Source organism: Watersipora subatra, chromosome 1 (genome assembly GCF_963576615.1).
Source record: "Watersipora subatra chromosome 1, tzWatSuba1.1, whole genome shotgun sequence".
Taxonomy (NCBI): domain Eukaryota; kingdom Metazoa; phylum Bryozoa; class Gymnolaemata; order Cheilostomatida; family Watersiporidae; genus Watersipora; species Watersipora subatra.
In genome coordinates, this window is record NC_088708.1 from 40,649,987 (window position 1) to 40,662,550 (window position 12,564).

Here is a 12,564-nt window from a genome sequence, read left to right on the forward strand (position 1 = left end):
AATTCTTATTACCTCAACCTCCGATGAGATTATCAATATAAGCCAACACGGTGTGACAACATTGATAGATGTCCCACCTAATACAGCTTTTTGTATTATGCATATAATTGTGTCATGTTTTCATCTTTATTGTTAAACGAGATGGCATAAATTTAAACCATAAATAAACTATCAGAATTAATCTAACAAACCAAAATATATACGTAATCCTGATGAACTAATAAACAAATAATATACCGGTATATATATGTGAAGGAGATTGTGCTGACAGCAATAAATACTAAAACAAACAGATACTTACCAAGTGTGTATGTTTAACACACTCTCATAATATATCATTTACAGAAATATATCATACAAGTCTTCAACACAGAGAGATTCACTGAAATAATTTGAGCATATACTATAAATACTTCTGGTGGTATCAGTCGAGATTGCCTTCCTCCTCGATAGATTCGAGGTTTCTATTATCTTCTTCCACGTTAGGCTTGGGGTTTCTATTACCTTCTTCCACGATAGACTTTGGGTTTCTACTATCTTTTACCGTGATAGGCTTGCGGTTTCTACCATCCTTTTTCTTGTTAGATTTGAGTTTTGTTTTGCTAGATGGTCCGGTTGAACTGAGGCTGCTACGGGATGACTTATTGCTGAGTATGCTCATTTGTCGTGGGTTGAATATTCTTCTGCTTGTTACCATTGTTGCCGTCTCTGCAAGACAACAGCTCTTTAGGTCACCTACTGCTTTACTTAGTAAATTGAAGACCTACAGGCCCGCTAACGCTTGCTTATATTTCTTACGATATTTACCTACATCTGGTTGCAGCATAGTAAACCAAAATAGCTGTATTCCACTTGCGATATATTGCTCATAGGTCATAGTTGGAGATAGAAAACATATTTTCATGGTAAACAGGTGCTATTGTTATCTCTAATAATGCTCAAGTCCTCTGCTGTATTTGTGTCAGTAATAAAACAGGTCACGTTGACCTTACAACTTCGTTTAAAGTTTGACTTGCAACAAAATTCACATTACAGTTATTTGGTATCAAAAGATTCACCATGTCTTACTCCGCTGTTTTGTAGATGCAAAATATGTGGAAAGGTGATTACAAGCTCTTAAAAGCTCAAAAACGAACAGAAAATCGCAGCCACACGAGACAGCCGTAGTTTGAATTCCCTTTCCAAAACGGCTCAAATGTGATGTAGTTGTGAGAGATGGTTTCTGTTTACACTTTCTTGCAACCTTATTCGTCGAAATATTTTCACAAATATACTTCACGCATTCAATAAAACCATGTCTATTGTTCTTACGCGTCTGTTTTATCGTCATTGTAATGCTGTCACTTTTAGCACTGATAACTTATAACTTACCATAAAAAATCGTTAAAGTTTTTAACCTTAGCTCGAAAGAGTACATATCATTGTCTGATAATCATGACGAGCCTGTTGGTCACCTGTGATAGTGATAATCGAAAAAGTGCTGCAGAAATTATTTGCGAAGTATTGGGTCACATGATCAGAGAACAACTTGACGATTGAATAATGCCGAAATAAAACTGTAAAGTAGCGAGCATCTATATTTGATACGGGGTCTTCGGTAAAACTCGATGTGTTTGTCATTAACTAGTACTACGATAGGTCTTCTATTGAGCTTTTTATTGGCCTTTCAATTCACGTGAGAACATCACGTGACAAGACAATAACCAAATGTAATGACTACGTCATCGAAATAAAGAGATTCTAATCTACGGCCGCTTTTCATTTTTGAGCTTTTAAGAGCTTGTAATCACATTTTCACATATTTGGCACTTACAACACAACAGAGTAAGACATGGTGAATCTTTTGATACCAAATAACTGTAATGTGAATTTTGTTGCAAGTCAACCTTTAAATGAGCCGAGCAGGTGTAACAATCCTACAGAGTGAAGAAAATTCTATAAATAAATAATCTAGTTTCAAAATTTAAGGACATTTTCGGCTAATAATAACTTTTTATTAAGTAAAGTAATTGGCAAAAAATTGTTACATTTTATCAACGAATAACTTCTTATGACACCAACAGTAGGAGTTTAGTGCTCGTGATATTCTTGTTAAAAAGTTTGGTAATATCAAGAGCAACTTTGGTCAGAAGAAATTTACTGCAGCGAACTGCTGCTGACTAAATATTTCATGTGCACCACTTAGTGCTAGTCATTTGTGCTAACAACTGGGGCCTGTGGAAAGTGAGTAATCCTTTCGCTTTCACAAGGAACATGCAAAGCTGTTTGGCAGTGTTTGCACATTTAGATCAAAGAGTCAACCAACTGATAATCATTGATTTTAACCAATAATATCGACGAACACTTACTTGGATCACTGTTAGCCGCCCTTGGATCTTCGGCTGCCTCCCAGGGCTCCACAAACCAAATAAAGTCATGCTTATTTTCTGGGATGATATTTTTCAGTTTCACGTCTGTTGATGTGTTGACACCCTGGTATATAATACAGAAACTAATATGCCATCGCATAACAATCCAGCAACATGTTATTTGCTGCAGTAAATTTATGCTTTGCTTTTTGTTTAACAAGGTTTTGCTCATAGGTTTTGTTTCATGCTACTCCAAACGTGAGCAAAGACGAGTGCCATCATAACTAATTGCGTTGTGCCACCACTACTTGCAATATGAAAATCCTATTTACAACTTCACCATTTCACAACAGTGCAAAGTTCAGAAAAAATGTAATAATTTACTTTTAGTATACAATGAAGCCTTCAAATCCAGCTTTTGGTAACTTTGAAGTTGCACCATCCTACCCAATAACAAGTGACTACAAGTGCTAGATTTATAAAATAATTTGTTACTCATTATTATGTTCATGGAATAAGCAACTAAAAATTTCACCTCCAACCACGAAAAAAATTTCTAAAAAGTTTAGACTGTCAGACATTTTACAACATTTGTAAAAAGTCTGACATTAGTGGTGGCACATGAAAAAAGCATTTCATCCAGCAAACTTAGTTCTTCAATTGTACATTTCGTTTTTCAACTTTAAAAGCTTTTTCACAGCTAGCAGCTACAGTAATTTGCCATCGACTAACTCCTTAGCCAATAGTTGCTCTTTGAACCGTATAAAACTAGCAACCAAGAAGACTGCAGTACTAGCCTTACCGCACACCAGGCACTTGCGTTTTTGAACACATCTCGAGCAAAGTCCAGACAACCCTAAAAAAGTAAACGTGTAGTGCTACAAGATATCAATGATGAGCGATGAAAAATGTATGCATGATACCTTTATTAGATGGCACAAGTGAGACTAGACCTCATGTACTACACACCTTTACAAGTGACACTACACCTCATGTACTAAACACCTCTACAAGTGACACTAGACCTCATGTACTAGACACCTTGACAAGTGACACTACACCTCATGTACTAGACACCTCTACAAGTGACACTACACCTACATGTACTAGACACCTATACAAGTGGCACTAGACCTACATGTACTACACACCTTTACAAGTGACACTAGACCTACATGTACTACACACCTTTACAAGTGACACTAGACCTACATGTACTACACACCTTTACAAGTGACACTAGACCTACATGTACTAGACACCTTTACAAGTGACACTACACCTCCATGTACTCGACACCTCTACAAGTGACACTACACCTACATGTACTAGACACCTTGACAAGTGACACTACACCTCCATGTACTCGACACCTCTACAAGTGACACTACACCTACATGTACTAGGCACCTTGACAAGTGGCACTAGACCTACATGTACTAGACACCTTGACAAGTGACACTACACCTCCATGTACTCGACACCTCTACAAGTGACACTACACCTACATGTAGTGTCAGAATAGTTTGACTATGGAAAGTTCAAGTGTAAATATAGGTTGTGTAAAGCTATGCAAACTTTGTGAGTGGACATGGAATTTTCTAAAGAACAGGGCTGGCCACCTGGCAGCTGAATCGGAGCCTGTCGAGTGCACAGCTTGGCCAAAGTAACCAAAGTTGTTAAGAACAGGAGGCATATCAGAGGAGCTAACAATTTTAATCGTTACAGTTTTCTTTTGTCTTGTAGTTATGTGATTCTATTATTTGATTTTTGAATCACAATCAAATTGGTCATTTGAAAAGAAATTAATGCAGGTAGTTAGCTAATCTATATATTTCTCTAAGTATGTGTGTGGATCTGTCTGTTATTCCGGCTATAGCTATAGTGCACGCTGATTATTTTACCCTGTTATAAAAATATAACGATACCCCTGTTAAGAAATAATTTGTGTGATTCAATTACTATATCTGGAGTCAAGGCCAATTCTCTCGCAGGCAATTATATCGTCTCCGTGGAAAGGGCTTCGACATTATCTCTGAATTCGGTTAAATAAAGACAAGACGATATCTCATTTTTACATTTGTGCCAGTATCGAGAGGTACCCATATCGAGAGGTACCCGTATCGAGAGGTACCAGTATTGAGAGGTACCAGTATCGAGAGGTACCAGTATTGAGGGGTACCAGTATCGTTGTATTCCAAGTTTTGATGAATAGCTTTTGGTGGAATACGAACCTTTTTTATACACACACTTCTATACAAGAATTGTTATTAATAATTCTACATATTTAGTATTTTTATGTGGTTCTCAGTATTAATTGTATCATTACCGAATCATTTTTATTGCAATTGTAGCAAAACCGACTTAATTTAGCTATTACTTGCTAATTATTTCACATTTACATCTAAACCTTCTCATAGTGGTTTTATTTTTAAAATTTTATTTGACCTGCACGAAACATTTTTCCAATGATATGAAGTTTAAAAGTTGTTTGACAAAGTTTGATAACCTTCAGTTGTTTTATTTTCTCTCTTAATTTATTTCAACTACACAAAACACTTTTCTCATGATATGTAGTTTGAAAGTTAGAATGGCAAATGTTGTTATATGTTGAATACAAATCAACTTTCTGACCAAATGCTTTTTTAATAACCAGGCAACGCCGATTAGCACAGCTAATCTATACATAATAGACAAAGTTTTGCTCAGTTGTCTTGTGGCCAGAACTTCATACTAACAATACATAGTATTTGTAAGACAGACCATGCAGAGAGCATTTATAGGTTGTACTTACTTGGAAGTACTTGTCAGTTAGACGCCTTACACGGGGTGCCTTTGGGTGGTTACCGGCTTCAATTTTCTCTGTAAATGTTACATCCTTGAGATTCAAAATGGAGTTGAGATGGTCTCGATGCTTCCATTCTCCAGTTTTGGGATTGAACTGGTACTAAAAGACGACTCTAGATACATAGTTACAGTCATACCAATCTCTCTTACTTAACTGTCATAACCACTCATTTATCAATAAATTTATCAATAGATTTAATAACAGATTTATTTTCTCATTAGATTTCCAAATTATTTATAGAATGTAGACTGTCTCTATTCACCTTAAATTTAAAAGAGCTGACAGTGTCTTGTTTAGTACACATGTTATTTTTCAGTAAAAATACTCTTAAAATCGGTTTAGAAGCGCATAAACAGACTTCAAATTTTCATAATATAAAATTTTAAATTCTGTATTATTTATAGTTGATCCCAGCACCAGATACTTCATTAAATGAAACTAAACAGTATTTTTGAAAACCTCGAGATTATTACACCACACTGAAAGAAGTACATTGGGTTACATGTAACAACAGTATTTATGCCTTGATTCTAGCAGGTTCTTCTAGCAAACCTATTAGTTTGCTATGTGGCGTGCTAAAACGTTAAACTATTACCCTTTTGTTGATTGATTTCCTCAGTTAACCGGCGAGGCTAGTTGATTAGATGTATTCTTGGTGCAATGTTTTGATGAATGCTTAGTTAGCCTTTGTTTAACCTGACTGTTCAAACTACTTCCACTTGCTATATACAGGCTACAAGTGTTGCAACTTTTTGAGTCGATGTAAAGCATAAAAAGACAAAGAAATTACACCGTATGAGTACGACCTATCATCTAATTTCAATACAGCCAGTTCAACAAAAATTCATTTTGACAAAAACTCAATTCAACAAAAATTTGTAGTAAATTTAACAGAATTTCCAAATAAAACCGCCACAAGATCAAAATAACTTAAATTCAATTAAAGGTCAATTCAAATTGATTTACTACAAGGCCAACTCAAAACGAGCTAATTCAACTTGAAATTCATTAATGAGCTTTCATTGTAGCAGATTTCACATACGCATGGCTACATAGCTATAGGCTACATAGCTATAGTTACAATCATGGCTATAAATTAGGAACTTCAGTCCACATTTACAAACTATTTCATTGATTAAAAATCTTGTTATCAATAGAATAAATATCCGTGCTTCATATTGTACTAGCACCATAGACTCCTTAAAGAAGACTTCTTTAAGGAGTCTATGACTAGCACTCTCTAGCAAATCCTCTATGCTCTAAAATCAGTGTCACTTATCGCTTTGTTGATCATCACGGACAAGTCAACAGGGGTATTTAGTTATGTGACTGGTATTACCATGTTAATGAATGAATGACTGACTTAAGATCCGTCTCAAACCATCTTTTACCTAAGATTCCACACATAATAACGTGAGATATTATGACATGATATTCCATAAATTCATTTACAGTACTTACAAGAGGAAGGAGTTTCCTGGCATTTTTTGCCAGCAGCCGAATTGCTTGTATCACATAATTGAACTCCTTGGCATTCATGAAATATGGAAGGTTCAGTCGCACAAATCCTGGCCTAAAGAACAAGGATAGGATCTCATTTCTCAATTCCACAAATATTTAGGTTTTAACTTTCAGATGTTGAGATGCTTACTTCATTATCTCAAGGTGGCCAAGGTTTTTTCCTGATGCTTTTCCTTGCTGGTTCTCACAAAAGCTGTCACCACAGTTGTCATCATTGCCACTATCATTACTGTTATCATCCTCATCGTCGGTACAAAATCTGAAAATACATAATGTGTGAGGCTGCTTCTGGAACTTTGATCAATCACTTTGGTTTCCGAAAAGCCGTTTCCAATGTGCATTAAAATAATCCGTTGAAGTGTATTGACATAATCTTAGAGGAATCTTTTGTTGGAAATTAAAAATGTTTCAACAATTTTATATCTTTAATTACCTACCAAATATAATAAATTATTATAATTTACTCTATCAGCATATATAAATATATTTACATATAGTATATGTAGTTTATTATCTTGTGTTATCATGTCAGACTTCATTTAAACATTAGAGCCCGATATTACCAGCCTGCTAACCAGTCAACATATTATTATTCATATTGCTTTTGAATTAAACTCTAAACCACTCAGAACTAACACAGCTCTGACTAGCTATTAGTAAAGCAACAGAGAGGGGGCAACTCATAACTGTGTGCAGAACAGTAAAGCAGTTAATAAGCTGCTAGTAAACGTGAGCCAATCAGGGGAAAAGCAAACCGACACCACCGTACCCTTTCTTTAGTCGTCTGCTTACACGACTGAATCTCTCTACGAGAGTCTTAACCTGTTCGCTGTCTTTGCTGTCAATATATGTATCATTACCATACAACAAACAGCCACAAGTTTGCACACGTTTTTTGTATGTAGTGAGAATGTGAAATCTTTGTTAGATCTGAAGAAAGCATCAAGTATTTCCTGAGAAGTACTAAATTATGGCAGTTTGTTGAAGTTGGCTGTTGCCGGCATGCATGAGATTGCTTCAAAGGTTGATGCATATATCGCATTACATAAAAAAATTCTTACAATTTTCCGCCTGTGCTTCCATTAGTGCTCGCCTCATCTCCTTGAAGAAAGACTGTAAAATCTGCTCCCTGTATACCAAGTAAGCCCTGAAGCAAGAAAATTCAACAATAGTAATATCACAGCCGTCATTGGAATAGGTCTGATTGTACAGCCAGGAAGTTCACAAGATTTCTAATGACAAGATTAAACCACGTAAACATATTCAACTAGGAAGGGCCTAGCCTTATCTGCAACAAATGAAATTATCTTGTTTTTCAGTAAACAGGTTTTACTTTTGTAACATTTAAGTAAGGAATTGTGTGAATGTTGTCATTTTTCATAATAACTTCTTTCAACAGCAAATAGTAATGAGAGACAATATATTGTTCATTCATATTACATGAAGTGTTGGAGTTATTTATGATTATTCAGTAAATGTTTGAGTTACAAAAGGATTTGCCTACTCTTTTAAAGTTGCAGTAAAACAACTCTATTTTGTAATTTTAGCCGATTACTTCCGAGATACTTGCCAACAGCTCAACAAACTACCATTAAAATTTACCAAGAAACTTTCTTTTAGTGTTTGAAAAAAGAGTTTTGTTATTCGCAACAGCGAAAGGCTAGCAGTAAGATGACTGGTTTCTGATGCAACTATTACCGGTAGGTATGATCCCATGTAGAAGGTTAGCTTTTTTAACCGCGTAGTTTTCTACAATATGTTAGTAATTTCAACTTCCTACATAAGATGCTACATGTATTTTGTCCTGTAGAAGCCCAGTTCACGAAACACTGTTAGCTAAAATGTGAATATTGTTAAAAGACAAAACACTTGCATGACGCATGAAAATTTTATGCTAGCTTGAAAGCTTCAACTGATTTGCTGAAAACGCTGTACGCACTGATACTACACCAGAGAATAAAGACATCCATGAGCTGTCTAGGAGCCATGATGTAGATGACTAATAGTAGTTATTGTTTGCAAGGATATATATTACTTTCCTAATTGGTGTAAAATCTGGTGGTAGCAAAAACTAAAGAGTCAAAACTCATCTTTGATTACATACCTCAGTTTGATTTTGTAATTTCAAACTCAAGTTGCTGCTGGTCCAAATTGCTTACTCAATCTTTAAGACACGAGCGTGTTTAAATTGATATTTGTTTTTTGCAAGGGTAGAGCCTTACCTCAGCATACGGACCAGCACATGCACAGCCTCCTCTAGCCTGAATACCGAAGAGGTCATTGAGGAGAATCGCAACAAAGTTGTGATGAAGGTATCGGGAGTTATCCTGATCGTCATATCTGTCAACATACAGTGCCTGTATTTAATTCTACACAGGACAACGCACTTATTTCTACTATATCTCAAATCATACAAAAATATGATATTAATGACAAAATTGGTTTAGCCATAAATCTTCGCAATAAATAGCATCATATCAGAGTAGGAGTTGCACTCTCTGTTCATAGCTGACATGACAGATTAGGAGTTGCACTCTCTGTTCATAGCTGACATGACAGAGTAGGAGTTGCACTCTCTGTTCATAGCTGACATGACAGATTAGGAGTTGCACTCTCTGTTCATAGCTGACATGACAGAGTAGGAGTTGCACTCTCTGTTCATAGCTGACATGACAGAGTAGGAGTTGCACTCTCTGTTTATAGCTGACATGACAGAGTAGAAGTTGCACTCTCTGTTCATAGCTGACATGACAGAGTAGGAGTTGCACTCTCTGTTCATAGCTGACATGACATAGGAGTTGCACTCTCTGTTCATAGCTGACATGACAGAGTAGGAGTTGCACTCTCTGTTCATAGCTGAAATGCCGTCTACTTACTTAATGATAAAGGAAAATATCGGCAGCCTGCTTGAACTGGCCCCTAGTATTATCATCTCTGCGATGTGACTCCAATTTTTCCGTGCTTCTTCATAAAGAAACTTTTCTCTTCTTTCAATAGCTTCAGGACCAATATCCTAAAATACAGAAAAATACGAGACATGCTATCTTAAGCCAACTTTACTATCTTCTGTTAAGAATAGCTGTTGCAACTACTAGCTACATCACAAATGAATGCAAATGAGGTAAACTACTCTTTTGGCTATTTAACCAGTCATACCTGTTTAAGTCTGAAACAGAGACCAGCACGGATCGACTCAATAATGGCAGGGGTTCCTCCTTCTTCACGACTTTCAATGTCTTCTACATACATGTGCTGGCCTTTTGTCACCTGCAAATTGAGATCAATATTCACATACCGGTAACTTGCGTTTTTTAAAGGGCATCAAAATTTAATCAATGAACAAGAGTTGTCTGCTCGCACAAACATTTGGTTCTTACCACATAATGATCTCACAAAACGTTCAAGATAAAAATGCATTCATTTAAGTGATCTCATATACAGTTCAACTTTTTTATGAACACCGAGATTACTTGCTTACATATAATACTGTTCCTCCTCCAGCCTGATGTGGAACTGCGTTGGTGAAAAGGGCCTTCTTCGCAATTAAGATTCCTGGTGATCCTGGGCCTCCTACGAACTTATGAGGCGAGACAAAAATTGCATCCTTATATCTAGAAAAAAGGTAAGTCTCCTTGTTAGGGAGGTAAGTCACCTTGTTAGCAAAGTAAGTTAGTTGAGCACATCAAAAAAAAACAATTTCCAATTTAAACACAAAAAGGTGGGGCTATAGAACAGGTTGGTGTGATACGGCACTTCTTGAAGACAAATTTGTTTTCCGCGTGAGATAGAAAGCAAGTGTTGTGACAACAGAACTTGGATAATAATCACTTTGCAGAGTGACCGCTAACATAGTTCCAACCTTAATTATATTTTATAAATAGACTTGCTTCCTAGGTTTTGTGAGACAATTTTATGAAGTGTTTATATTGGTTAGCATTATACTCCCGTTTCTCCGATAAAGGTCTTTTCAGATGACAACTGCATCTTTGTTGGCCTGATTAGCAGACTCGTCTAGAAACAACCTTGACCTAGTTTAAGTGCAGCCAATACTAATAAAATGGACTTTCAAGTCTCAGAAAGTTACATTAATTACTTCAAAAAACTAGTCTTTGCTATCTTTTTGTGAAAACTTGATGACCGATAGCTTCGACTACATTGGAGTTATTACCCCATGTCTGTTGCATTCATGTCAATCTTGAGATACGGCGCAGCTGTAGCATAATCCCAAAAGGAACGAGCTCCATATTTATGGCAGAGCTCGGACAGAGCCACAGTGTCTAACATTATACCGGTTATGTTGCTGGCAGCGCTGAATGAAGCTATCATTCGGTAACCCTTCCCTCCATATTCCTACAAACATAAGGGAGCATGTGATGAGGCTTTTAGGGATTCTTGGTGTAAAGGTAAATATTTATAATAAGAAACTGAGGCCTGTGTGGCATTGACTTGAGATCTGTTGGTTTACATAATCAGAATAAAATTGATCTCTTGTAGCTAATATCTCTTCGCTCTATATGAATCGCTATGTCATTACATTTGACTGCAGTTTCTCAAAAGACCACTTTCTGAAGATTTTTATAAGTTGGTGAAAACAAAAAAATACTAACAGTGAATCAGATATTACAATAAGTAAACTGAAGCTTTGAAAATTAGAACTACAATATCGCTTGATTTATCAACAAACAATAGTTATGTATTACTCAACCTTAAGGTTCTTCTCTAAGCAGGCCTCATCAAGAACTCCACGTGAACTCTCATCAATCCTCACGACTGTAGCTCCACATTCCTTCCATGGCAGCAGATTCGAGTGGTGCTCAAACGGGCTGACAAACACCACCTGAAGTAGCAGTGCACAAGAGTTACGAATTTAATAACAATATTAAATTGTTCATTTTCTCTTTGTCTAAATTTTGTTTTGGTTAAATTTTGTGACAGAAAATAGAATCACTATATTATCGACTATTATAACCACTAATTGACCTTAGCAGGCTTTAACCCTGGCTATCTTAGCTGTAGTCAGACTTGACAATAATCCTGGCTACCTGAACAGTAGCAAGAAGAGACCCTGTTTATGAACACTGGCACACAATCCCTAATACCTAACTACACAGCCTTACCATGCCAGCCACTGTACACATACTGTCAAGGCACAGAAAGGGCAATATGCTGTTAGTAGTAATGAAGTCGACATCCCGCGTGCTTATTTCAACATCGGCTCGTATTGCAATCTGTATGTAAAGTCTTTCCACAACCTTTCTGTTCAACTGTCTAGTAAGACAAGGTTAGCAAGTAGATGTCCGACAATTGCAAAAAGCTGCAAAAAAAGTTGCATCACTGCTGCTCAGGGCAATTGACCACTCTTTCAGAGAATGACAGCTAATGTCACCCCTGCGTGATACAAGCATTGCATTCACTAGCAGTTTGTGAGACAGAAGTGGGTGGAGCGCAACACCGGATGAATAAAAGACAAACCAACCATATCTTTTGCGTGCCGCTGCAATTCTAGCACCCCGATCAGTTTGTGTATGGCCCCCGTCGTTCCGCTACCCGTGAAGATTACAACATCGTCTTCCTTGGCATTCACCGCCTTCTTTATCATCTGCCTTCAAACATACGCTATTCTATGAATAAAATTCATGCAAGTCCTAGTCCTACCTGGAAGTTCTGATAGACACGAAACAAATGACTGAACTATCATTGAAATTGCATTCAATGGACATTCTTATGATAGAAAGGCCTTTCAAGTAGTGACAGTTAACAGTCCCACTTACACGCGATACAATAAACTTCTCAAGTTAAGGCAATAGAAATTAACTTCCACAGCTGATCTTACAGAGGGAATAATAA

At 36.6% G+C, this 12,564-nt stretch overlaps 1 protein-coding gene across 1 annotated transcript in view; it reads right to left on the reverse strand.

The window, feature by feature from the left end:
* Positions 1-413: 413 nt before the first annotated feature.
* LOC137402379 (probable cysteine desulfurase) overlaps positions 414-12,564 on the reverse strand; it is a 16,889-nt gene continuing 4,738 nt past the window's right edge. The window contains exons 5-19 of the mRNA XM_068088882.1: positions 12,194-12,320; positions 11,423-11,554; positions 10,886-11,067; positions 10,196-10,328; positions 9,874-9,984; positions 9,594-9,730; positions 8,940-9,057; positions 7,779-7,864; positions 7,487-7,555; positions 6,848-6,976; positions 6,658-6,769; positions 5,143-5,295; positions 3,151-3,204; positions 2,349-2,472; positions 414-708 (exon numbers count right to left, since the gene is read on the reverse strand). Coding sequence (XP_067944983.1) covers positions 425-708; positions 2,349-2,472; positions 3,151-3,204; positions 5,143-5,295; positions 6,658-6,769; positions 6,848-6,976; positions 7,487-7,555; positions 7,779-7,864; positions 8,940-9,057; positions 9,594-9,730; positions 9,874-9,984; positions 10,196-10,328; positions 10,886-11,067; positions 11,423-11,554; positions 12,194-12,320 — 1,951 coding nt within the window. The 3' untranslated portion in view covers positions 414-424. The remainder of the gene's footprint in view (positions 709-2,348; positions 2,473-3,150; positions 3,205-5,142; positions 5,296-6,657; positions 6,770-6,847; positions 6,977-7,486; positions 7,556-7,778; positions 7,865-8,939; positions 9,058-9,593; positions 9,731-9,873; positions 9,985-10,195; positions 10,329-10,885; positions 11,068-11,422; positions 11,555-12,193; positions 12,321-12,564) is intronic.